General features: G+C 51.5%; 1 protein-coding gene and 1 long non-coding RNA gene across 4 annotated transcripts in view; one reads left to right on the top strand and one right to left on the bottom strand.

Moving 5' to 3' along the window:
* Positions 1-4397: 4397 nt before the first annotated feature.
* LOC115900278 lies at positions 4398-6116 on the bottom strand. The gene is made up of 3 exons (XR_004059929.1): positions 5980-6116; positions 5548-5740; positions 4398-4641 (listed from the first exon to the last, which is right to left on the bottom strand). It is a non-coding gene; the product is annotated as an uncharacterized LOC115900278 (long non-coding RNA).
* Positions 6117-6377: 261 nt separating this feature from the next.
* Positions 6378-27431, top strand: part of COL13A1 (collagen type XIII alpha 1 chain) — a 164750-nt gene continuing 143696 nt past the window's right edge. For 2 of the 3 annotated variants that reach the window (XM_030940756.1, XM_030940754.1), the window contains exons 1-2: positions 6398-7191; positions 26853-26922. In XM_030940756.1, coding sequence (XP_030796616.1) covers positions 6898-7191; positions 26853-26922 — 364 coding nt within the window. In that variant the 5' untranslated portion in view covers positions 6398-6897. Of the gene's footprint in view, positions 7192-26852; positions 26923-27431 lie in introns of all 3 variants that reach the window. The other variant, XM_030940755.1, reaches the window with a different exon arrangement.

Genomic DNA, 27431 nt, shown 5'->3' with positions numbered 1-27431 from the left:
AGACATTAGCAATTGTCACACAAGCAGAGGCATGATAAGCGGTCTTGGAACTCTCCTCATGAAAGCCAGCCCTCATGCTGGCTCAGGATAGACTATAGCCATACTGCCTAGAGCAGAACCTTTTAGCTGAGCCCTGTCAATACACATAATCATAAGAAATAATAAATCATTGTTTAAGCCACTAAGTTTTGGAGCAGTTCATTATGCAGCTATAGATGACTGACATACTGTTGCTAGTTATGGCTACCATCATTCTTAGACATGGTTGGAGTCCTGACCATGCTGGCTCAGGATAGACTATAGCTGTACTACCTAAAGCAGAAGAACCTTTTAGCTGAGCCCTGTCAATACACAGAATCATAAGAAATAATAAATCATTGTTTAAACCATTAAGTTTTGGAGCAGTTTGTTATGCAGCTGTAGATGGCTGACATACTGTCCCTACTTATGGCTATCATCATTCCTAGACATGGTTGGAGTGCTGACCATTCAGAAGCACCTACTTGCTCTTGTATATACATCTCGACCAAAGCAGATTACACACATAGAGCTCAGCACACATCCCTTTCGGCCAACGCACACAAACACTCATACACACACACAGGGAATGGCTTGGAGCTAACTCATGTGTACCTTGAGGCAGCCCTGGTCACCCACAGTATTTGCACTCCCCTACACATGCCTGCTTGCCTGTGCGTGCAGAAATGTGCACTATCTTCTGTGTCACAAAATACAACAGCAGAAATGGCATGCACCACAAAATCTTACATTGATGGCAGATGGGGGTCACACACACATACACATGTGCACATGGTCTTTCACGGCCTGAAACCATAAGCACCCAAAGGTGCAGAATACAGGAGAGTGAAGAGGCCCTCAGTCCTTTCCCTCTGCACTCCACATTTCAGCCTTGGCGAACGACTTGGCTTCCCCAAAGCACTATGCACTTTTTCACCTCCAGGCCTTTGCACAGGCAGGTCCCCCTGTTTGGCATGCCTTCCCTACACCCCATTCACCTGGCCACTCTACTCACCCTTCAGGTATTATGTCCCAAGCCTAGTAGGGGATACTTTTCTACGCTCCCACTATTTCCTGCATGGTAGTGCTTATCAGGGTTGGCCTTCACCACCAGCCTTGTTTCATTTATGACTATGTCTCCAACACCAGCACAAAGCCTGGCACCAGACAGCACTCCATAAATATTTGTTGAATGAATGGATTTTTGAGCTGGGAAGGCCCTTAGCCATTCCACTTCTTCTTTCCTCCCTCATCCATCAATCTCTACATGTTATATAAGAAGAAGTAGATGCACAGCTTAGGTAACAGAGCTAGGAGAGAGCCAGAGCTAGAATCCATCCATTCATTCCATCCTTTGCTCACTCTTTCCTTCACTCCACCATTCCTTGGGCATCTACCCTGTGCTGAGTGCTGAAGATATGGGGATGAGTACAGTCATCCCTGCCCTCTGGGAACTCACAGTTCAGGAGGAGACAGATGCAAGCCACAGTTAGAAGTGGCTCAAGCTACAGAAGACAGACTCAGAATAACAGCGGCTCAAATGAACTCAGCTATTTCTCATTTATGTGAAAGTCTAGGCTTGTTTGGCAACTTGACTCCATGAAGCCACCAGGGGCCCAGGTACCCTTCTATCTTGTTGCTTGATGCAGGAGTCAGAAGCAGAGCTAGAAAACTGAGTGTCATGCCAGGGATCATAAATCCTGGGAGAGAAGTAAGAAACAGAAAGTCTGGAGCTCCTTGGGGAGGCTCTGGCAGGTCCCCATCCACACCTCCATGGTTTTGCCTGTTCTGACTACAGTATGGGAAAGTTGGGCTTGTTTTAAGACCTAGGCTTGGGCTGGGCACAGTGGCTTACGCCTGTAATCCCAACACTTTGGGAGGCCGAGGTAGGTGGATCAAAAGCTCAAGACCAGCCTGACCAACAGGGTGAAACCCCATCTCTACTAAAAATGCAAAAATTAGCCGGGCATGGTCGCACATGCTTGTAATTCCAGCTACTCGGGAGGCTGAGGAAGGAGAATCGCTTGAATCCAGGAGGTAGAGGCTTCAGTGAGCCGAGACTGTACCACTGCACTCCAGCCTGGGTGACAGAGCAAGACTCATCTCAAAACAAACAAACAAAAAACAAAAACAAAAAAACCTTAGGCTTGGGGCAGACAACAGAAGCAGAGAGGTCAGAGAGGACGAACAGATTCGAAAAAAAGGGAAGGAGGTGGAATCTCCAGGACTAGTCCCAACTCAAGTGAGTGAGGGAAGAGAGAGTGGGGAGAAAGCAAACATCCCGACTGAGCACAGGGTGATGCCATACATGGCACGGAGGGAACAAAGGGTAGGGAGGGTGTGGGGAAGCTGAGTGTGAGGTGGAAGGGAGGGGCACTCCAAGAGCCATCATGAGCAAGCTGTGCGTGGGACATGAACTGTGTGTTTGAGTGGGAGAGTTGTCCGCAGAGAGATAGAAACTGGAGCCTAAGATGGACAAGTTCTCCCAGGGTGAGCGCTTGGTCCAGGTTCTTCCCTAGATGGACCTCCCAATCCCTCGGGAAGCTTTTAGAAGCAGACAGGAACCTGGACTTCTTTGCCATCTCCTCCTAACAACCACAAAGAGATTCTGACTCAGAAAGGTAGCCTGAGGCCCTATATGTAACTGGGCTCTTATACATGCAAGAAAAGAAACCCAACTCAAACTGGCTGAAGCAGAAAGGACTCTTGTCACCAGGCTTCTGGCACAATTTGATTGAAGGGATTCGATGATGTCTTCAGGACTCAGTCGCTCTCCACCTCTGTTTGCCTCTGTGTTGGCTTCATCCTCATTTATCAACAGCTGCAGCAGCTCCAGCTCATCCCTTTAGAAAGCCCTTCCAAGGAAATAGCTGTCGTTCCCAGTCACTCCAGTCCAACTCTCACTGGCCTGAACTGGGCCACATGTCCTCTCTAACCTAATCACAGTAGCCAGGGGAGATGAGAGAGGCTAACTGGTGAGGTTAGTTCCTATTCATATGCCAGGTATGGAGTTAACCCCACCAGAGCCATATGTCCTGGGGAGAAGGTTCCCCAAAGGAAACTGAGGCACAGTTACTAGGAAAAGGGGGACTAGGCTCAGGGCAAATAAAATGATGAGTGTTGGCTCCCCTGTGGCCTCTACAGGGGACCTGGGGCAGGTCTGGCCATGGAAGCTTTCCATGGGGAAGAAATGGGAGAGGCAGGTCAACAGCCATGGGCAGAACAGTCAAGCAGAGGACAGAGGCCTGCGGCCTTCTGGAGGAGGGCTGACCTTCGCTTTTGCCATGGGGAGCAGAAGAGGAATCTTTGGGGAAGCCTGAAAAGCTGGCGGGAGAGGCAGTGGGAGACAGCACAGCTGGGCCTCAGAGATGCCACGGTGGCAGTTTTGGTTTCAGGAAGGAGTTTGATGCTGTCAAAGCCACAGTGGAGGAAAAGAAATGGGGTTTGCTCAATAAAAATGGGCTGGGAGCAAATGGTAGGATTTTAAGGTGTAGAAAACAGAAGAGAGAAGGGTGGCCTTCTTGGCAGAGGGTCTAGCAGGAACAAAAAAGTGGAAAAAGACAGAAAAGACTTGAAGAACACTGCAGGTTGTATGCCTGGGGCATTTTTTCTCCATTTTTGTCTAGGCATGTGACCAAAACCACAGTTCAAAATCAAAGTCTTTGGGTTAGCATTGGAGGCCCTCTCTCTTCTGACTGCAAACAAGAAAATCTATTTCCTGGGTGTTTTTCCTGAGGCACCTGAATCCCCGCCTTTCTCCTGGGAGCCCTGAAGCACCGTTTATGGTCTTTACATGTTTTGTGGATTTTTGCTATTTTGCCTTTTGTGGCGGTTTTATGTGAACATGACTTGTCTTCCTTAACCAACTGTTTTTAAAGCTCCTGGAAGGCACTCTTTTCACCTCAGTGTCCCCAGGTCCTGGCTCCCACCTGTGAAGAAAGAAGGGTTCAAGATAAGCCACATGAGGCTGTAACTTGTGCCTGGGGTAGACAATGCTCTACCTGAAGGAAAAATATCCCAGGGTAAGAATTCTAAGCAGTGTAGGAAGAAGAAAAGAAGAAGAGGGATACCTGGGGATCAGGCCCCTCAACACAGGCTAACTCCTGCTGCTCACAAGCTGCTACTCTCAGCTATCAGTTGGGGAAAAAATGGAGGTTAACCGTGATCCATTTGCTTTCTCTGGGATGGAAACTTCTTCCTGTTTCACAACTGGGAGCCCAGAGCTAGCTGTGTCTGAGATGGCCCTAGCAGCCACGAGTTCCAAAGAAGGAGGCTGATGCCCCTTATTGAGTGCCTGCAGTGTGCTGGCACAGTGTTCACTGCTTTACATGCATTACCTCATTCAGTCCTTCCAGACGGGTAGATACTTTTATTAACAGCCCATCTAATAAATGAGAAAACTGAGCCTCAGAGATGTTCAGCAACTTCCACATTGACAAAAGGGAGATTTACACCCGGGTTTCTCTGACTCCAGAGTCCCCCTGGAAGCTCCAGGGTTTGCAATGCTGGGGTCAGGTCAGGCTAGCGCGGCACCCTCCTCCTTCAGTTCCCAATCGCAAGGATGCTCCAGCTCCAAACTGTTTAGGTTTCACTGCCTGAGCATTCCTGAGGGCCTCCAAAGTCCTGAAAGGGAAATGATCAGTTTGCAGGATATGGAGGGAATGAAACTAACTCCTAACCTCAGTTCCTCCATTCAGACTAGCCTGGGAGGGAAGCGGGGGAAGTCCAAAGTCCCTGAATTTCCGGGCCTGTACCTCCCAGTGCAGAAACTCTCCAGCGCCCCCTGGTGTTCCTCAATACCATCGAGTTCTCCCAAGGATTCCTCTGTAGAGTGGACTGGGACATGCCCATCACAGGGACGGAGAAAACAGAGTGCCGTTGCTCCCTGAAGCCGTCAGGGAAATCCTAGCACTGGAACTGGAACCCAGAGCTTCTGGCCACCGGCTCTTTCAGCAGCATCACCTTCTACTCCTGTTGTCCTCCATAGTGGCTGACTGGCCCAGCAGTCAATGTTACCTTTATTATATATGATCTAAGTACTTACTATATTATAAGTCCAATACACACTATTAAGTGTGCCACACTCTATTAGAAGCGCAGTGATACTGTATTATATATCAAGTTCCATCAGATCAATATAGAAATGGGAAGTTTCTACTGGCATGCCTTGTTATTTTGAAATGGAATCCCAGCACTACTGCTGCCCCCATCTCCACTGCATATTTGAAAGCCCAGTCCTCTCTCCTCTGCCCGCTGTTCCGGCAAGATAGGCTTTCTCCCAAAAACTCAGCCCCACCACGTCATTCACAGGAATGTCAACAGGCACAACGAGATAAAGTCTCTTGGGATACAAATGCTACTTAATGTGGGGGGTGGAGGAGGTGACAAGAGAAGAGAGAAAACTACCAAATGCCCTTCAGGCCACCAGTTTTTCTCTAATGGAGTATAGGAAATGACAGCAGGAGAGAGCCTGGTTAGCCCTAAGCCTCCCGCAGGGATGGAGCCAGAGTTTATGTAGGAATTGCTCACCTTTGATGACTGCGATGATTGGGGCAGGCTGGTCTCACCACAAAGTGATAGACGGCAGGGGTCTCAGATTAATGGCAGGCAAGAAGGGGAGATGTCAGGACTGGTAGGCAGCCCCACTGAGCCACCTCTTAGATACCTGGAATAAGCTCTTCTGCTCAGTTTTCAGTTTCTCATACTACCTCAGGTCTTGGTCCTGAAAGAAAGAAAGGGGTGTCGGCTCTGCTTCCCCCTGGAGGGCTGACTTTTCACCCCAGAGTAAAGATGTGGTTGGCCGCCAGGCACTGGAGGAGCTGCAGATCTCAGGAGGTACAGAGCCCCCAGGGAGTTGGTTGTGGGGGAGAAGGAAGGGGTAAGAGGTTGGGGGCTTGGGGGTAGAGGAGCGGTGGCTGAAGGGATCGGGTAGTCCTGATCAGGACTTGGAGATCCACCCACAAGCTCTGACAATAACTCAGCCAGGTTCCTGGAGGGTCTCAAGGGCTGGGAAAGGTGGAGTGGTGCCTGCCCCACTGCCTCCGTGGAAGGCCAAACGAGCCCTCGGTGTGAATCCGGAGAATGAGAGAGAAGTGCAGCCCCAGCTCCACTCCACACCCCCTTCCTGCCTATAAATAACCCCAAGTGTCACTTCAAAGAGGACTGGGAGCGCGGAAGAGGGGCTCCCGGGCCGGCGGGCTGGGGCCGCCGGACCTGCTCACCACGCCCCCCACCCCGGGCGAGTTTGCATAAATAAACAAATTCAAGCCGTCGGCCCCGCGGGAGGTGGAGGAGGAGTGAGGAGGAGGAGGAAGGAGGGGGGCGGGAGAGATTAGTTTGGGAAGTAGCACGGATTGCTCATCCGATCCGTGCAGCCGCAGGGAGTGTGTCAAGTTACAGAGGCGCCGGAATCGGCCCCAGCGCTCCTCGCCAGCCGCCACTACCCACCTCTGCCCATGGGGCCCTCCATGTGCGCCCCTTCGCCCGGGGACTGAAACTGGCTGGCCCGGGAGGCACGAGGCGCCCAGGAGGACTGACAGCGCGGCACCAACTGCTCTGCAGACTCTTGAAGGGAAAGACTGGGCGGAGAGAAGGAGAGCCGGTCAGATTGCCCTAACTTTCCTGGACTTCGAACGTTCTTCGAAATAACTTTTTTTCTCACCTAGGTGTACCCCAATTACCGCTGGTTGTGCTTTTTCGGCCCTTCTCCTCCTACTGCTAATTTTTCCGTCCTCTTTGCCGGGAACAACAGAAAGGGACGTTTTCCAGCGATACAAGCCCTTTCCCCCTTGCCCCGCAGTTTGGATACAGCCTTTTGGCAGCAGCTGTCGCCTTTATTTATTCTATTTATTTATTTATTGGTTCTCAAGACGTGAGAGGATGGTAGCGGAGAGCACCCACAAAGCGGCAGCCACCGGTGCCTGCGGCCCTGGGGAGTTGGGCGCGCCCGGGACGGTGGCTCTGGCGGCGGCGCGGGCGGAGCGCGGCGCACGGCTGCCGAGTCCGGGGTCGTGCGGGCTGCTGGCGCTGGCCCTCTGCTCGCTGGCGCTCAGCCTGCTCGCCCACTTTCGGACGGCCGAGCTGCAGGCCCGGGTGCTGCGCCTGGAAGCGGAGCGCGGGGAGCAGCAAATGGAGACGGCTATTTTGGGACGAGTCAACCAACTGCTGGACGAGGTCTGTGCTCTTTGTTGCTGGCTTTTATCCCTCCCCGCGGCGCCCCCTCGCGCAGCCTCCAGACGGTTCAGCCGGTGTCCGCGGGCGCTCGCTGTCTGCTAGCCCCGGGTTCGTGCGAGTTGCTTGCGGGAGGGGTCAGGGACACGGACAGACGCTGCCCTGCCAGGGATTCGGAGGACCTGGTGGGCAAGAGCATGACCCCGCGACTCCCGCCCCCGGCAAGCTCTCCCGGCGTCCAGCGCTGGGAGCGTCCTGGGCGCGCCGCGCCGGGCAGGTGGAGGAAGGCTGGGAGCGCGGAGGCGCGCGGAGGCTGGCAAGCTCCACTCCTCCCTTTCGGGACCTGGCGAGGTGGTGTGACAGCCGCCCCTCGCCCACGCAGCGGGAAGCGCGCCCAGAGGCCCAGGCTGAGGCTTACTGAGCCCCATGGCCCTCCCCCTCCACCCCTTAAGGACCCGGGGGCGCGGGAAAAGGGGACAGTTCTTGCAGGGGGTGGTGCCCTGGTCTCTGCTCACTGGCCCAGGTCGCTACAATCCAAGTGTGGGTCGCCTGACTCTGCTGTCCTTGGCCGCAAATTAGTCCACACCTTCTTGTTCCTAAATCAGGTTTCTTATTTTTCTGGAAAAAGGATGCTTTCTCCCATTCTCCAAATTTTCTTGATTCAAGTAGATTAAACGCTACTAGTATGTCAGGTAGCTATGGCAATTTTGGGAATACAGAAAAGGGCTGTCCCTTCCCCAGGAAGGAGGGACATGCAGCCTCTTCGTGCCACCAGAGGGAAGGCTGGGCCTTGACAGGGTGAGGCCTGATGATCTGTGGGAATCTGGACAGCACAGGGGATCCAGGGCCCAGATGGAGAGGAGGACAGGCAGGTGGGGGCCGCAGCAGTCTGGGAAGAGGTCCTGGAACAGGTCCTGGCCGTGGAAGGTCCTGACCGTGGAAGGTTTCCATGGGGAAGAAATGGGAGAGGATCTCTTACTTAGCTGGAGTGTGCAGCAGTAAAGACCACGGTGGTAGAGTCCAGCAACCCTGGGTTTTTATCTCCACTCTGCCACTTGGAAGCTTGGGACAAACGCTCCACCTCCTCTGAACATGCAAAACAGTGCTGATGTAGCAAACACTGGAGCACAGCTCTACCTGTGGTGGGTGGGGTGCTGTGAGCATTTTGGCAAGAGGTACCTATTCCCTAAAGCCAGGCTCCTCTCAGCTGCCTCTGCCAGGCTCTCCCCTGCTGGAGCAGTTCTCCAGGGTGGCCAAGGGGAAGGAGATTGCAGAGCCGGAGCAGAGAGGGCGGTCACAGGGCAAGCTTACTGGTGCTAGTGGTACACCCATGACTGCTGCTGTCAGCTCATTCCCACGCCCTGCCAGTGGCTCCAGGGAATCCGGAGAGCTCTATCGGGCCGCCCATGGTCCCCTGGGCCTGGGGTGGAGGTGGGGTATCTCTGGGCTCAGGCAGTGTGAGCCCATACTGGCTGGGTGGTGAAGAGGGTGTCAGGGCAGTGAGAGTTCCTCCAGGTATCTTGGGGGTCCTGGCTGCTGAGGGATAAAGTGTGTGATTTTCAGGGTTTAGCGCAGCCCCTCTGTCCATGCTTTCCCCTTCCCAGACCTTCCTGCTGGCCTGACCATGCCCTGGCCTTTCCCAGCTCCTTGCTTCAGCTGCTTCAGACTTAGCCATGCCAAGTCGTATACTCTAGGGGCCTTGGGGCTATATGTTGGATACTATTGAATCCAACATGCTTACTCCTTTCCTCCAAGCTGCAGCTCTGTATTTACCCTACTGAATGTAATCTTTTCAACTACTAGATATCAAAGTTATCCCAGAGAACATCTGAACTGAACCTCATTTTTCAGATGGGGAAATTCAGCCCAGAGTCACATGGTGAGGTCCAGGACTAGAACCTCAGCCTCCTGGCCCTGTATACAATGTTCTTTGCACTGTATCCTGCCATCTTTTTTTTTTTTTTGGTCTATTCTCATTCATTCATTCAGAAAATGTTTATTGAGAGCCTGCTGTGGATCAGGTATTGTGGGAGACACTTTTGCCCTCTTAAACGTACAGGGAAGTAGTGCACAAAGAAGAAAGTGGGTAGTGACCATGTTGTGTACAAAGAAAAAAAAAGCTACAATAGTGAAAGAAAAGAGGGGCCTGGGGAATGCATTACATACAGCATTGTCTGATGGTGGTGGCAGTCATGGCAGCCTTCCTTAGGGAAGTGATTTTCAAATGAAGAACTGAAGGATGAATAGGAGTTTGCCAGGCAAAAGCGGGTGAGTGTGAAGCCTTGTTCTAAGGGGACAAAGGGAACAGTCTTTGAGGCTGGAGGCCAGAGGGAATTGGGAGAAGTGTGGGAAGTCCAGGACCCCGGAGGACTGGGAGGGTGAGGAAGTAGGAGATGTGGCTGGAGAGAGACGGGCAGCTCAGGTCAAGAGGGGCCTTAGAGAAAGTTAGATCTAAATAAGAGTAACAGGGAGACATTGAAGGGTTTTGAGGAAGGCAGTTATGCCCCTAGAGTGAGTGCTTACGGCTGACAAACCAGTAAGGCTAAACAGGAGGCTGCTGCAGGCCAGAGGGGACAATGAATGGGGGTGAAAGTAGGATCAGAGAGGGGTGACTGGAAATGGTGGCTGAGGTCAATAGGGGAAGATGCTGGAGCTAGGGGAAGGGAACTGTGCCACAGGTGGATGGTGTGAGTGGCCTTGTCTGTGGGTGCCTTCTCTGTGCTCCTGGAGGGACGTCTAGTGTTGGCTGTCAATACAGAGACTGCTATTCATATGCAACTCATTATATTTAAACAAACTAAAATTAAATAAAATGTAAACTTTAGCTTGTCTGTTGCAACAGCCTGGTTTCAAGTGTTCAGTGGACACTGCAGCTAGAGACTATGGAGCTGGACAGTAGAGAGAAAGAATATGCACATCCTCGCAGAAAGTTCTATTGGCCAGCGCTGTGCTATGAGCAGCTTCCAGGCCTGCAAAGCAACTTGAGGGGACCGTCCTGGGCCTTTCCCTGTGTAGGTGTGTTCTCCCAGGTCTGAGCAAAGGGCAGAGGAGAGGAATGGGTAAGGCAGAGAATTGGGACAGGTAGAAACCTGCCACGGGAGAGGAAAATTCAGAGACAAGAGAGGGGAAATGATTTTCTTACAAAATAATTCTCCAAAATGGAGGTGCAGAAGGTGCCTGTCCTCATGGGGCACACAGGCATCTGGTGAGTTTGGGGGCCAAGACCAGGATTCTAGCTGGGCTTTGCCAGTCGTGTGGCCTTAGGCAAACCATGCTACACTCCTGCACTTCGGGTTCATCTTCCATAAAATCTGGGCCCTGCCTCCCTCCTGGGATTGGGGACAGATCGGAGACTTCACTGAAAGGTGCCATCACCAAAGGCCATGCACAAGACCAGATGAGTGCTCAGGGAGGGCTCTTAGGGACCTGGGGCAGGCAAGCCTTGGAGCAGGCAGGACTGGGCCACTTCCTAAAGAATGGGAGAAGGACACTGGGGAGGGCAAACCTGGTGAGGCACACGGCCTGTGCAATGAACTGGGGATGGGACGCCAGGGCACACGCATGTCACCCATGCCAATGGGAAAAGCAGGTGATGTGGCAAAGACTGTGTCTATGAGGCAGAAGGAAGAGGGAGCTGCAGGGAGGGCCAGCCAAGGGGACCCAGGAGGACAGGAGGCCTAAGAGGGGAGCCAGAGGCAGATCCGAGGGGACCAGCCCACGACGGGGGTTGTGCAGAGCCGGGATTGGAGGATGGCGGGAGCCGGCTCTGTGGGGAACCAAGAGTGTGCTTTCCAGAGCTCAGGCCCCAACTCTTCCCCCATCAGTGCCTCTCTCCTGGTCTGGGACCGTTAATGAGCAGTCCAGCTGCCTGTTATTTGATTTGCTTGCTGTGAGAAAGAAGCTGGAATGTCCCAAATGGACAAAATCAGATGACACCTAGGACTGGGCAGCCGTGTGCAGTGAATGAGAAAGGAGTGGAATTTAAAAGAGCCAAGTGCTGGGCTGGGTGCGGTGGCTCATGTCTGTAATTCTAGCACTTTGGGAGGCCAAAGTGAGTGGATCACCTGAGGTCAGGAGTTCGAGACCAGACTGCCAACATGGTGAAACCCCATCTCTACTAAAAAATACAAAAATTAGCTGGACATGATGGTGGGCACCTATAATCCCAGTTACTCAGGAGGCTGAGGCAGGAGAATCGCTTGAACTGGGAGGCGGAGGTTGCAGTCAGCCGAGATAGCACCACTGCACTCCAGCCTGAGCAACAGAGCAAGACTCCATCTCAAAAAAAAAAAAAAAAGAGCCAAATCCATTTTCTAGGCCCAAGGGGAAGCAGAGGAGGGTCTCAGCAGCCACTTGTAAGGTGAGTTTTGAGAGATGCCAGTTAGACTCTCCACCCCCAATGATAACATCATAAACTGTACTAGAAATGTCTCATAGTTACAGGGTACATACAGGGGCCAATGCTATGCGTGTTACCATTATATCTCTTTCAATCCTCGCAACTTCCCTAAGGGACTGACATTCACAGCACCCCGTTTTACAGATGAGAAGACTGATGTCACTGTACCTCCCTCCCACTATCTGTGATTCATTCCTTTGAATGTTAAGGAATCTCCTGGGAGAGGAAGTGGTTAAAACTTCCAGGCTAAAATGTTGAGGAACCCCAGGCAGACTCCTTCATCCCTAAAAATAACAACAATTATAATAATGTGTTTCACGTTTATATGGTGTATGATTTTGGTGCAAAAGTAATTTCAGTTTTTGCCGTTGAAAGTAATGGCAAAAAGATATAGGGGACAGATATAGGGGAGAGATCAAAGCAGCAGCTGAAAGATTAGGGCTCTGGATGGGTTCCTTTAGGACTAAAATGCTGGGATGAGAATGGGAAGAAACTCTTAAAGGGGAAGTGCTTGTGTGCTAGGGTGGGTAACCTGTGCAGTGTCCTGTGCTGACCACAGCTGCCTGGACCTCAGTATATGGACAGACTCTGGATCCAGGTTTCCTCAAATGCAGCCAGCACAAGATGGTACCATAGGAGTCAGGGGTGGGATCCAGCGCCCAGCAGGCGTCTCTCCTCCACCACACCTTCCCCTTTCCAGACAATTAACTAGGTCAGCAGTGGCCCATACATGGCTTGAGTGTGCACTTCTCCCCATCCCAGGGCTCTCAGCAGACATTATTAATCAATTGCTGCACACTTTCCCATGGAGCTTACATGCAACCTCAGAATCCTTTTCAACAGTGTTCCAGGAAGCTGCTACTTACTAGTGAGGTTAGTGTTCAAGATGAAGAAGCTATTTCGTAAGTCTAGATTTTGTTTTTTTAATAACAGGTGCTTGCTATAAAGGCAGGGAGAGTTATTAGAGCTCTGCATTGTGTCTCCAAAGGCCTTCGAACTAGCAGATAACTCTGAACAGACTGAGGACCTCAGGAGGCAGCCAACCCTCATAGGAAGGTGGTGGGGAAAACCAAAAGCATCTCAAACACCATTCCATCTGCCCTAAGCACAGTTTTACGGTTTGGTAACTCCCAGAAAGATGCCTTTTCCCCTTCTTCTTAATCACTCTAGACTTGCCCCACTGCCCTCTGGAAAGCCTCCTCGAACCACTCTAACCCAACATGTGCTCTCTCCTTGCTCCCACTTCCTGTGGCTCTTCCTTGGTTGTGCCAGACATTTAGCTCAGAGAAGGAAAACAGACATAGCATGTGATGTTGGCTTTCCTTATCCCAAACCATAGAAGGTGCTACTCATCACTCAACACCCTCTTTCCCCTTCAGCCTAGGTAGGCCTCAGAATCCTTCTCAGCACAGTCCTCCAGTGGCACAGGGAACGGCAACTCAGGCTGCCACTCCCGTCCATTAGAGTCAATGCACAAGAGGAAATCCATTTGCCATTCATGGCTCAACCCAACCACATTGTACAACGGTCTCTCCACGTGACCACACAGGACCGGACGACAGCAATAGAGGCATGCAGTCTTGAGTCCCTTATTAAGTCTAGCCCAGGACTTTGCACATAGTAGGCAGCTCTCACAAATTAGCTGTTGACGTCAGGTCCCCCTGCTAGAGGCTGGGGAAGGTTTCTTAGTCAGCTTTCCTCGCAATGTCTCCGGCCCTGGACCCAGCTGTAGGCTCAGCATTTGCTCCAGGGGTGTTTCTCAGCAACCAGCAGAGGATGAGATGATTGACTTCTGTGTGTCCAGGCTGCAAGATGCATCCTGGCTGGGAGAGCAGAAAAGGCTCAGTGATATGTTCCCCACTGGGCAGAGAAGCTGGGAGCACCTACCCCCTCCCATCCTCTACTCTCAAGGTCAGGAGCTTCATTTTCACCTGCCCCAGCTGCCTGCCAAGGTTTTTCTTTACAGAGTCGGGGGGTGGCAAAATGGTGAAGCAGACAACACCATGGCATTTGAACCCCTGCCACTAACTGTGTGACCTGAACCTCAGTACCCTGATCTGAAAAATGGAGATGATGACATCCTCCTTCCAGGGTTGTTGTAGGATTAAATGAAATCATTTGGCTAATGGCAACTGTAACCATTGCCACCTCTCTCATCATTGGAGGAGATAATATGGGGCTGCATGCACCTTGTCCACAACTTTTATTAGTGGTTGATATTTATTGAGTTTACACTGTGTATTGAGCTTACACTTACACTGTGTACCAGGGACTATTCAAAAACCTTTACATCTATTGATTCACTAAATCCTCACAATAATCCTATGAAGTGGTTACTATTGTTACTATTCCCTTCTTACAGAAGAAAGAATGGAGGTACAGAGAAGTTAAGCAACTTTCCTGTGGTCACACAGTACGTGAGTAGCAGAGCTAGGCCTTGAAATCCGGCAGTGTGGCCCAGAGCTGGCATCCTCAGCCACTAGGATATACTTGTCTGTATGAGGTGTCATACCTCTCTAACTCTGCTGAGGCCAGTCAAAGCAGCCAGGGGCTGGGAATCTGTTCAGTTTGGTTTGGCTCCCAGAGGCAGTGTTTACTGAACTGCCTTGGCGTCAGGGCTGCACCACCATCTTTGTTGTAGGAAAGACATTGTGAGTGTTGCTAATTACATCAGGCCTTGGTGATGAGCACCCTGAGGGAAGCCCTTGTCCAGCATTGGCCTCTGGAATACTTGGGTTTCTCAGGATGGATGGGTTTGTTCTTGTCTCTCAGACTCTGAACTGGCCACTAGGAAGTTTAGCAGCAAATCTGGGGTTCAACCAGTGGCAAAGGCTTTTGTATGAGCCTTGATCCCAGATCCTATTTGATCACTCTGCCTTTGCTTTTCTTCTCCCTTACTGTACAGTGTCTGTCTGTCTGTTTGTATCAGCTGCCTGAAGTCTCCCTTTTAGAGCCAGAGAGGGGTAAAAGTTCTGAAGTAACTAAACATTTTGAAGTTACTCTCCCCTGCTTCTCCTCTGATCTAGATGTCCTCAAAGGCTTGCACTTGTACCGGTGATGCTGGTTGCATTAGAATCGCCTGGGGAGCTTTCAAAACACGCCAGGCCAATTGTTCCCAATACCTGCTACAGATGTCCGTGGATAGGGCCTGGCCGTAAGTGTCTAACGAGCCCCATGGGTGATCGTGTTCTGCGGCTGGGCCTGGCAGGCCCTGAGAATGAGAGAGAGAGAGAGAGATGGTCTATGTGGCCCAGTGCTTGGAGCTCCCTGTGCAGTGAAACCCAGATCCCCTTACCTGGGTCCCAAGCAGTGCTCGAGGGGCTGAGGGGCAGTGATGAGGCTCACGGTGAGATGTCAACAAAAGTCTCCTTGTGCACTGGGAGGTTTGAAGAAGGGCAAGCAGCAGGCTTTTCACTGTTGTTTTCCAAAAACAAAATCAACTGAGGTTTGCCCTCCAGGAAGCCTCAGAAATCCTTCTTCCACCTCTTTGGGTTGGGTTCTGCCCCTCCCAGAAACAGTCTATTGAGCCCTCAGTCAGAGGAAGTCAGCAGGCTTCTCCAAGGGAAACTGAGGCCTGGGTCTGGGGAGGCTAGGGTGGATGGGGTCACCAGCTGTGCTGGGTGTTGTCTGGGCTACTGGGAGGCCCCAGCAGCAGCCCCTGCTGACACTCCCGCTCTCCCATCCACCGCCCTGCGTGTGGGGCCTCCTTGCAGAGATGCTGCCTGTGGCAGAAGGGGTGGGCCTGCTGGCAGAGGATGCTCCCCTGGTCCTTCAAAGAGCAAGGGCCAGTCGAACACAAAGGGGCGGAACTGCCTGCCAGAGAGCCTGGGCACGGCCTTTGAGGGGACACTGGGCCCCTGTCTCCCTGCCTGGCAGCTATTGTGGGTTTGCCTGAAACACCACATGGCTGCGGTCCATGTAGGCTGGGCCTCTGCCTCCTTGGCCCTTTCCCATCCTCACTCCCACCCCAGCCTTGCCTGCCTCCTCAAGTCTTGGTCATTCTCCTTTGAGCATTTGTCCAGGCATTTCCCTCTGCCCACACTCTCCTTCCTCCTGCCCACCCTACCCTCCCTTCAGGCACTTTGGTTTTTTATCTGTTCTTTGGGTTGCAGCAGAAGAACCTTGCTGCCCCTAAAGGCTGTTGTGGGGCCTGAGCTTCTGCCATAGAGGGACTTTGCACCTGTGGCCCTCTGTCAGGCTGCAGGTGCTCTGTGAAGGCACCTCTTTAGCACCAGGTCGTGCTCTGATAAGGTAGCCTGTAGGGCAGGTCAGAAAGGTTGACCTCTTGGGACAAGGATGCAGAAAGGGGGCTGGGTTAAAGGGGTATTTGCCAGGGCTCTTCCAGGAATAGCTTCATCCACCTCCCCCTGAACTGGCATTTGAGGTTTCCTGGAGTTGGGGGAAGCTCTGTGACATGGGAGGTCAGAGGGTGCTCCTGACACCTCCAGGCCTCAGCCAACTCCATAGAATCAGGAAGGGCCTTCATAAGTCAGGTGCTGCTCTAGGAATTTCCTACAGCAGCCTTGGTCCTCAAGCTTACACCTCAGTGATGGGGAGCTCACTAACTTATGTGGCTGACTGTTCCATGGTAGGAGATCTCTGCCTCTTAATATCATCAGAGCCCCAGCCAATCTCTACACCCACCAACTTGCAACTCCAGCATGTCTTAAAAGCACCTCAAACTCTACGTGTCTAAACTGAGCAGGAAATCCACCCCTCACTAGCATCCCTTCATATGTGAGCACACTGGCCTCCAGCCACACCCACCCCAGCCCTCCTGTCCACACCTTCTCAGCTTCTGCAGTCCTGTTCGCTCCTCTCCATCCCTGCCTGCCCTCCCCAGCCCGACCCCCTAACTCATCTGCTCACCCATGCTGTCCTGACTCTCTTATCCACACAGCAGCCAGAGGGGACCTTTTAGAAAACTAAATGCAATCATGCCATCTCCCTGATTGAACTCTTCAGTAACTCCCTGTTGCTCTCAGGCTGGAGAACACATTGCTAAATGCGACCCATGCAGCCTTCAGGTATAGCCCTTATTACCCTCTCCAGCCTCATGGCTCACCTGCCCTTGCTTCTGGAGTCCAGCTACATGGTGGAGCACAGGAACCAGGTTGCTGGGTTCAAGATCAGCTCTGCCAATTACTGACTATGCGACCTTGGGCAAGTTATTCAAGCTCTCTGTGCCTTAGGTTACACCTCTGTAAAATAAGGGTTATGATAATAAGAGTACTTTTATGAGGGTTGTTTTTAGGATTAAAAAAAGTTAAGACATAAAGTGCTTTGAGTAGTGACTGGTACTCCAGTAATAGATCATCCTATCTCCTTGAAAGAGCCAAGTTTCACCTCTCACAGGCCTAGAGTCAAGGTATGGGCTCTGAGCCAGGCTTCTGGGTTCAAATTCTGCCTCTGTCCTTTCAGGCTGCGTGCTGTCTTGCAGGTTACTTGGCCCCTCTCTGTCTTAGTTTCCTTGCTCATGAAATGGGTTGCAATGAGTGTTGGGTGAATAACATTAAGCTGGTGCAAAAGTAATTGCTTTTAATTGCTATTAAAAGTAATGGCAAAAACTGCGATTACTTTTGCACCTACCTAATACATGCAAGATGCTTGCCTGGCTCCTAAGAAGTGCATTACTGGGTTAGCTTTCAGCCACTCCCATGTGCCTGGGCCCCTCACCTGGTGAGTTACTGCTCAGCTTCAGATCTTGGCTCATGTCTCACTTTTCTGCCATGAGCCAAACTAGTCCATGCTCCAGCTGGCTCTCAGCTCCTTGCCCCTTTTGGCCACAGGTCTCATGACAGCGGCTGCTCCACATTGATGTGTGTGGTTTGTAGGCTCTTCTGTTCCCCTCCCTAGAGGATAAATTTCATGGGAGCAGCCTCAGTGTCTGCTTTGCATAGCAAGGTTCCCAACATTAACCCCTAGCACATTGTGGATAGTCAATACCCACTTGTGAAAGGCAGGAAAGGAAGAAAGAGGTCCCCAACATTCATCCCAGGACTCTTACTCTCTGCCCTTTCCTTCTTTATGGTTGGGGGCCCCTGCCTCATCCTGCACCAGGCCCAGAGATGACCCCTGGACCCCTGAGATCCTTGAGGTCCTGGGCCCCTTGCCATTCTGCCCCCCACGCACACCATCAGTTCCGGGGCCCGGCTCCTTGACTCCCTGTGGCAGCAGCAGGGTCTTGGGTTAGCTAGAAGGAAGGACTTCCTCATATGAAGGCTGCAAAGCTCACATGGGGTATGTGCCTCCCATCCCTGACTTTTTTTCTGAACCGTAGAACCTGGGGCCACTTCTGTCTGTGGTTCTGGTGAGACAGGGAGGCAGAGGGAGGCAGAGGCAGCATGTGCTATCCGGAGGACCTGCAGGCCCCTGTTTCATGACCCGAGTCTGTGATCAGGCGCCAAGTCTGCTGCATGAAGAGAACTGTTGAGGTAGGGACAAGACAGCTCCTAAGGCACCCCTGTGGCACCCCCTCGCTGTCCCCAGCACACAGGCCCCTGCCACAGCCCTGGCAAGTTCAGTTTTGGTGGTTGTGGGTTGGATGTCTTGATTTCCTCCGCTTTGATTTCACCCTGCCAAGCTGCCTGTGCCCTGGGGCACGTGGCTACATGTGGGCCTGTCCCTTTAACCCCTTCTGTGGAGACATCCCTCTCCTGCAGTCCCTGGGATGTAGCCCATGGAGCCAGCACTGAGCAGCCAGGTCCTGCCTCTATACCTCCTCACGGGAATGCCCTCGCTACCCCATGCCCATTTATCCCAATTCTGCCAAAGCCCACTTCCTCCTGGGACCACAAGGATGAGTCCTAGAGGGCTGACCTAAAAGTAAGTAATTTGATTCGAGTGTGGATCGAGACATCTGACCTGGGCCCCTGACATCCGAGGGCCAGCTCAGTCTGCAACGGGGCAGCCAGCCCAGCAGCAGTTATGCTGCAGGATGATCAAAAGGCCTCTAGCAGATGGGATCAAGCCCCCGCCCTGTGCCAGGCATTATAATCAGAGTGCTGGCACAGGGGCCAGAGCTTTGCCTGCTGTGGTCATTTCAGTGGGCACCTCCTCTTCCTTCAACTCCTAGTTCTCAGGGTCAAAAAGGCAGGGCTGCAGGTCAGACCCTCCTCACTCACCATTCCTTTCCGGAAGAGGGGCTCTGAGTTTCCCAGGAGGAGGAGGGATGTGGCAAGTGCAGGAAACTTGACCAGTTGTCACAGTGGTGCACGCCATGGGGCCAGGGCAGCAGAGATCAGGCCAGCCTCATTACAGCAGGTGGGAGGAGGCAGGCCCGGCACTGGCTCAAGAGAGAAGTGGCCTTCACCTGGCCACCAAGCAAAACAAGCTAGTAAAACAGGTGCTCCCCCTCCTCACATCTGGATACTTCTGCTTGTTTTCTAGCCTCATCCCATTTTATCCTGCCAGCTGTCTTGTGTAGTCTAGCAGATCACTTAGATTATCCCCATTTTATGGATGAGAAAATCAAGGTCCAGAGGGGTTATAGATTTTGCCTGATACACAGTTAGTAAGAGAATTGGGACTAGGCCCCAAGGCTCTGGCACTCCCAAGCATAGTCAAGCTGATATGATAAGAGTTCAACACCGCCAAGCTCTGCCTACAATAGATGCGTCACTGGAGTTTGGGCACCATCTGTGCCAACCCAAAAGAGAGTCCCACTCCAGCCTCCAAGGGAATAGGGGGCATGCACTAATAATATCAAAAATCAATCATTAAATGATATTTTCCTCCTAAAGTGCTTAGCACAGTGGCTGATACATGGAGTTCAATGTGCATAGCTGTTATAATTAATATTAACTCTTGTTTAATAATTCAACCCAAAATTGATCAACGCTCCATGGTTTCCAGGCACTTGCCTCTGCGTTGTCTCATTCAGTCTCCATATCAGCACTCAGGAGGCTGGCAGGGGGTGGTGGGTCATATCCCTATTTTGTAGATTCCCCTGAAGGGAGGTGCCAGGCTCAAGGTCACAGCTGCAGGTCTCACCTGGCTTCTCCCTCTGGGCTGTGTCTATGCCACAGCTTGGACCACCCCACATATTGCAGAGGCCCAGGTTGGGCAGGGACCCTTTAAGATCCCTGAGGCTGAGATGCAGGGAGGGAGTGTCCCCTAAACCCAAGGCCAGGCTGGAGCCACATTCTCTGGGGGGAGTGAGTAGGCGCCTGACATTTTCCCTTTGATACTGATACAGGCATTTTAATAGCTGCAACCGATCAGGCGGGTGATGTTTCAGCTCTGGCCACATAGGGCATTCCAGGAGGCCCTAGCTGCCAACAGGGGCAAAGCAGGAAGGTTTCTCTACCCAGTGTAGCTAGGGGTCCACCCTAGGCCCTCATCTTGGGGGCGTCTCACCATGGGTCTCAAAGTCAGATGTCAATGGGGGCCAGGCTGGTGGCCTAAGTAGGTGAAGCTGGCTTCGGAGAGAGAGTACTTTGGTGGCCTAGATGGCACATATCCATCTGAAAGGGGCAACCACCACGCAGCACCACCTGATTGTACATGCTCAGTGTTGCCAGGCCTCCCATCGTGCAAGAGAGACCAGAGATCAGAACTGGATGTGAAATCTCCTGATGTGTGAACAACCAATATTTATTGAGCACCTACTATGTGCCAAGCCCTGTTTTAGGTGCAGTGAATAGAACAGAACAAAGTATCCAGGTCCTTGTTGAACTTACATTCTAGTGGTACAAAGAGATAATAAGTAAGATAAATAAGCAAAAACAAAAAACAAAAAACAAATCCTAAGGAGGAAATAAAACAAGGGGGTGTGCTGGGGAAGGAAGAATTTTTGGGGATGGGGTGCAGGAGGCAAGGAAGGCCTAACAGCATGCCAGGTAGGTAGCTGGGAAGAGAGGTAGCTGGGAAGAGAATACCCAGGCAGAGAGCCCAGTAAGTGTGAAGGCCCTAAGGTAGAAGAAAGCCCAGCATGTTTGAGAGCTTCAGAGGCCTGTGAGATCACCCTGGCTGCCGTGTTGAGAAAGGTCTGCAGGGGCACTGGCAGAAGTCGAGCATTCGTTAGAATGCTATCACAGTAATTAGGCCAGAGATGAAGAGCTTTGCACTAGGTGGTAGTCATGGAGTTGGTGAGAAGGGGTCAGATCTCACATGTGTCTGGCAGGTAAAGAACTGGAATTGCTAACAGAATGGGTGTAGGGTGAGAGAAATAGACATCAATGATAATTGTGAGGTTTTGAGCAACTGGTGGGATGGGGAAGTTGATGGTAGGGGCAGGTCCAGGGAGGAGTTGGGAGAGTCTATGAGAAGCTCAGTTTTGCCAGGCTAATTCTGAGATGCCTATGAATGGCCATATCAAGCCGGCAGCCAGATAGATGCATCTGAAGCTTTGGAGAAAGGAATAAGTTGGAGGGCATCATCCTGCATAGATGACTTTGAAGCCATCAGACTGGATGAGGTACCCTAGGGAGCCAGTGTCTAGAGAAAGAAGTGAGACCCTGGATGTGGACCCTGTGATCTCCAACATTTAGACATCAAGTAGGTAAGAAGGAATCAGCACGAGACTGAGAGGGCACAGCCAGGGTGGTAGAAGGGAAATGGGGAGAGTGCATGTCTTGGGAGCCAAGGGCAGGAGGTGCCCTAAGGAGGAGGAGGGGTGAGCAAAGGCTGCCGCCTGACTGAGAGGAGGCAAGAGGACTGTCCACCAGATTTGGCAACCCGGAGGTCATTGGCAACCTGCAGGAGAGTTCTTAAGGGACGGTAGAGGAAGAGCCAGGTAGGAGTTGTCCAGGAGAGATGTAGGAGGCAACAAAGGTTGTCATCCAGGAGTTTGTCTAGGGAAAGAGCTAACCAGAGTCAAAAGAGGATTATTCTTCTCTTTTCCTTTTTTATGCTGGGAAGAACAGCAGCATATTTGCATAACGATTCCGTGAGAATGGGCTAACTACAGCTAAATCCAGCTTGCAACTTGTTTTTATAAATATATATTTTTTATGGGAGCACAGCCACACTGATTTGTTTCCAAACTGTGGCTGCTTTGGCCTGCGATGGAAGAATGGAGTAGGTGTGGCAGAGATCATGTGGCTCACACAGCCTCAAATATTTACATTTGCCAGTCCCTGATGTAAAGGATCCAATCTAGAGGAAGGGATTGATGAAGCAGGAAGGCAGGGAACTTGCTGGTGACAGGAGGGGTTGGCCCTTGTGGAAGCACAGATGGGGAACTCAGGAGGAGAGAAGGGTGCTGGCAGGCGCAGATGCAGATGGATGGCACGTGTAGTGGTGGCTGCCTCTGGAAGTCCTCTGCTGCTTGCTTTTCTTCTCAAGGTCTTCAGTTGACAATGAAGTTGGGGGAGGGGGCGTTGGTGGTCTGGGGAGAGGAAGTTTGAAAATTCCTAGGACAGTGCAATGGTGAAGCATTGAGGGAACCACAGAATGATTGCTGGGCTTCCTTTGAGATCTAGATCACAAATTTAAAGTAAGATCAGTCAGTGAGGTTGTGTGTTTCTCCCGCTTTACCCTGCTGCCTGTGTGCAGGGGTGGGGTAGGAGGAGACGTTGGATCTAGCCAGGCTTGTGGCTTAGTGAAGGGGGAGGGTGTCGAGGCAGTGGAGGGTGCAGACAGGGAGTGGTGATAATCACTGTCCGCAGAATTTGAGCCGGGCGCGGAGGGAAGTGACACATGGTGGTGATGGACAGTAAAAAGCTGGTAGGACGCACAGGTTGAAGGCCCTGTGGGATTCGAGGGTCCCTGGGACTACGGTGTTAGGTCCTTGGAAAATGGAGATCTGTGGGCAGAGTGTTGAAGCCTAGACTGTGGCTGGGTCGTAATACTATTGAGATTTAATACTCTTTCAAAATAAACTCTGGGCAGGCCAAGGAAACACACCCCGAACTGACCTGGTTTTCTAGCTGTGCCTGTGGTAGCTTTGCCTGCTCAGATGTCTCCATCTCTCCAATCAAGGCTCCTGACTTCTGGGTCCACCCTTCCCACCTGCCTTCTCTCCCAAACTCCAGAGCTGCCTGTGCCTACCCCCGCTGGGCTCCACAAACTCGCCATCTTCCCACAACCTGCTCTTGCTGCTGTTATGTCCCAGGGGTGGCATGTTGGCTGCCCAAGGCAGGGCCTGGCTCCCACCACCACTCCAAGTCCATCCTGTGCCTAGTTCCTTCTTCCTCCCACGTCTCTTCATTGGGTGATGACCACGACATCCTCCAGAGAGGACCTCAGCCCCAGTGGTCTCACTGGTCTATACTCAACAGGCTGCTGGAGTGACCTTTATATCACCCAAATTTGACCACATGACCTCCTTGCTTAAAACCTTCGAATGGTTCCTCCATGCTAGAATCCTTACCTGAGCACATGAGACCTGGTTATTAGTCAGGGTTCTCCAGAGAAACAGAAGCAATAGGCTATATATAGATGCACAGAAAATGAGTTATCAGAAGAGACTGGCTCACATGATTATGGAGATGAGAAGTCCCTCAATCTGCCATCTGCAAGAAAGAGGCCCAGGAAAGCCAGTGGTGTAGCTCCACTTAAACCTGAAGGCCTGAGAGCCAGGAGAGCCAATGGTGTAAATTCCAGTCCAAGCCTCAAGGGCCAAGAACCAGTTGTGGTGCAGGGGGAGTCGATGTTCAAGGGCAGGAGAAGATGGACGGTCCAGCTCAAGCAGAGAGAACAGTCTTCCTCCCTCTACCTTGTTCTATTCAGGCCCTCAACAGATTAGATAATGCCCACCCACTATGGTGAGGACACTCTTCTTTCCTGAGTCTACTAATTCCAGTGCTAATCAACATACCTAGAAAGAATGTTTTCCCAGCTATCTGGGCATCCTTAGCCCAGGCAAGTTAACAGGTAAAATTAACCCTCACAGCCCCCACTCCCTACTCAACACCCAGGCCCTCCAAAGTCTACAGTCACCTGGACACATCTGAGCATGCTTCTCCCACACCAAGCTCAGCTGTTTGCTGATGGACTGTGTCTCATTCTGTATTTTACTCAGTCTCACCATTAGTAGGCACTCAATAAATATAGGAGCTATTGAACAAAAGCATTGAACTTGAAGTTAGAGGACCCGGAATTTAAGCCCTCTGTGGTTTACTTGTTCAAGGCAATTGCACTTCCCTTTCTGGGTCTTAGTTTCCTGGATTATACAATGGGGCTGACTTCTGGCCTGCCTGTTGCACGGGTAGTGATGAGGGTCAGGTGAAGTCTCAGGAAATGTGAAAGTCACATAGAGGTCTGCCTTAGGTTGGGTTCCCAAGGGAACAGTCTCCAAAGTGGAGGTCTATGAGTAGATGACTTACTTATTTGACTTATTGGTGTCAACATAGGAGGGGGAGTGAGGGAAGCAGAGTTGGGCAGAGGAGGGGCTGAACTGTGATACAGTCATGACAGAAGCCCCAGCTGGTCCTGTGGGAGCTCCATAGCTGGGGTGGCCCTAGAGTCAGTCCACATTGAGGTGGAGGGGCCAGGTCTGCGTTCCTTCCATTTATCAGTAATTAAATATGGATTGCCTTTAGGGGATGGTATGACCCTGATCAAGGCTGCTTCCTTGAGCTAAGAGCAGCTCCCAGAAAGAGGCTCAGCCATCAGCAGCCGACACTCCCAGCACTGGTCTAATCCTGGGAGACTGGACGGCCCACTGCAGCACCCACAAGCTGTGGTGCTTTATGGCTGTCAACAAGCCCAGAACCAGTGGCAGGGATCCGTGTTACACATTCAAAATCTCTGCCCCTGCCTTAATGACCTGCCTTCCTACCCCCCACATTCCTATCCCCTGTCCTCACTCAGATCACTCCAGCCACACTTCCCCCCTTCCTGTTCCTCAGATGCTCCATGCACAATCCTGTCTCTGGGCCTTCGCCTCTGCTGTTCCCTCTGCCTGGAACACACTTCCTCCAGATACCAAAGGATTCATTTTCTTACTTCCTCCAGATACCGCATGACTCATTTTCTTACTTTCCTCTGGGTCTCTGCTCAAAGTCCCCTCGAAGAGAGACCTTCCCTGATCCCCTGGTATGAAAAGACCACCTTCCATCACTCTCTGTCCCCTTGCCTTACTTTGTTTTTCTCCCAGCATTTATCACTGCCTGATACATATTTTATGTTTCTCTATTGATTTTTTCTTCCACGAGAAGTTATGCCTCTCTAGGGGTTTGCCCCATGGGGATGGAGCAGGGGTGCCACCCACTCATGCCACAAGCTCTATCTCCAGCCCAACCCTGTGATGGCAGCTTGCTCAGTGCTGCTGCTGAGTGGGTGACAACTCTGATGGTTACAACCTTTAGCCAAAATGCTGCCGACTCCTCTGGTCTTGGCTTGTCAGTGATTGACTGGTTTTGTCCTTGAGCAGACCTGTGTCATGCACCTTCTGGATGCCAGGCCCCCAGGTGATTAGTGGGGAGGGATGTGGAGGCGGATTCATACAGTCCCTTACAGGAAAGCAGCATTCATGAGCCAGGCTCAGAGCTGGGCACCAGAGGGGCTATGAGCAGGCTTTGTCCTGGGGGCTCATTTGTTGGCCCCGCGGCTGCTCTTTGCCCACCTATAGCTTGGCTTCAACATCCATCCACCTAATTGTTACTCGGCCTCCCCTTTCTAAGTGAGGGTCCCCACTTTGGGGTGTTTCCCTTCTTCTGGTTGCCTTGATCTTGACCTCCTTCTGCTCTCAGAGCCCCCCCCCCCCCTCCATCTGTCACTGTGTTCCCTGCCCAGGCATTTGCACTCACCTTCCTCCAGCAGGTGGAGCGGGCTTTGTGCCAGGAGGCCAGAGTTCACACCTCAGATCCACTACATCCTGACTGTGTGACCCTCAGCAAATCACTCCGCTTGCTCTGAATCCTTGTGAAACTTTCTGACCTTCCCTCTCCACCCCCAAACCAGAGGTAATATCACCCTTATGACACATCTCATATTACTTTCTTCACCTCTCTTGTGGGCCACACTGAGTGGCAAAATTGCACAGTAGTGAGGAAGCAAATAGCTCTGGCTGTCATCCTAACTGGTCAACATTGTCAGGGTGGGGACTACAGCACATCACGTGCAGTCAGTCCTGGCCAGCCAGAGTACAGGCTTCATGTGGCCAGATCTCTCAGTTAGTTTTTCAAGAGAAATTACAAATGCAGATTTGCACATGAAACCACTCACTTCAAAATATTGGCAACAAATTCAATAATAATAATGATTTAAAGCTCACTGTGGGAACCAAACAAAATACACTGAAAGTCCTATTTGACCCTAGGGCTACCAGCTTCCGATGGCTTCATGAGCATCAGAGTGTGGGTTTGAACCTCAGCTCTGTTCCTTACTTCAACCTTGACCTTGGCCAGGTGCAGTCTCCTTTCTGTGCTTCAAGTCCCTCACCTGTGAAATGAATATGGTAATAGCTAACATTCATTGAGAACTTCCTGGGTATCAGGTGCCATTCTTTCTATGCATTAATCTTTCTAACTTTACTGTAATCCAATGAAGTGAGGACTCTTATTAGCCCAGAGTCTGAGAACTGTGGTTAGTCCAGTCAGCCTGGCTCTAGAGGTGTCCCTGTTAACTGCTAGTCTGGCCAACTTTGTTGCAAGGATCAAGTAACAGTCCTTACGAGACCCTTGTTACATTGCCCTGTGCAGCATAAGACTGCAGAGTTGACACACAGGGGCATCCTGCATGCATGGTCATTACGCATGCTCCTCTCCATTTGCCACCATGAACATGGCAACTCCTTGAGGGTTGGGATATTCTACCTCTTTGATGCTCCCACCTCTTTGGAGCCTTCCAGGTTGCCTCAGTAATTTGAAGGGAAGTGAGGAAGATATTTGGCGGAGGGGTGCAGAGAGCCTTGCCATCCCACTACTCCTGTACCCCTGCCCAGCCTGCAAATGTTAGCTTTGTAAGGGACACCAGAAGAACAGAAGGCACTGTCCCTGCCCAGGGGTCCATCAGGAGCCCAGTCCAAGGCAGGAAACTATTAGCAGAGAGCTGAGAAAAGCATGTCATTGTACACATGAGCGTGAGGTGCAGGAAGATGCAACTGGTTTATAGGGTCCTGTGTTTGGGGTTAATTTCTTTAAGAGTGCTCCAAAGACATCAGACATTGTGATTACCAGGATGGGCTTTCTTGTCTCCTTCTTATTACCCAGATGCCTGGTGGCCAGTGGAAGGCCATTAACTGCCTGTCTTTGATCCAGGAAGAGTTCTGCCAGCTCCCCTTCCCCACTTCCTGCCCTCCTTGTCAGCCCACAGCCGCTTTCCAGGGCTTGGTGTCTACGAGCTCCTGGTGACTCCTCTTGTCTGTCTCCTTGTACAGAAATGGAAGCTCCACTCAAGGAGGCGCCGGGAGGCCCCAAAGACATCTCCAGGATGTAACTGCCCGCCAGGTAAGCAGCCCTGCAAACAGGTGACAGTGGGTGTTCCTAGGACTGAGACCAGAGGTTCTTCCTGGTGGCCATGCTCTAGCCACACCTCACTCAGGCCATCACTTTTCATTTGAAAGACAGGAGTGACAATATCTGTGGCTGCCTTCCATCTACTCACTGATTGGCCTGCCTGCCCCACATCCATCAGTCCACCCACCATTCATTTGTTCATAGAGTCTTTTATGGGCCTGATACTCTTTGAACCAGGTTGTGGGGAAGTCAGATAAGATGATGGGCATGGCTGTTTTGAAAGTTATGAAGTGCTATGCACGTCAAAGGGACCATCAGCCCCCCAAGGGGAGGCACCTTGCTTGCTGTATTCATCATTGTGTCCCCAGCTTCCCAAGTATACAAAAATGTTTGTTACCTGAATGAATGACCCCATAATTGTAAGATCTTATTTTCTATAGCTAGCTGGATTAGGGCAATGCATGTTCACTATATGGCCTTTAGGCTACGTGCAACACACA

Source organism: Rhinopithecus roxellana, chromosome 11 (assembly GCF_007565055.1).
Source record: "Rhinopithecus roxellana isolate Shanxi Qingling chromosome 11, ASM756505v1, whole genome shotgun sequence".
Lineage (NCBI taxonomy): Eukaryota > Metazoa > Chordata > Mammalia > Primates > Cercopithecidae > Rhinopithecus > Rhinopithecus roxellana.
The sequence above is the reverse complement of the archived record's forward strand: the minus strand, read 5'-3'. Positions and strand labels throughout refer to the sequence as shown.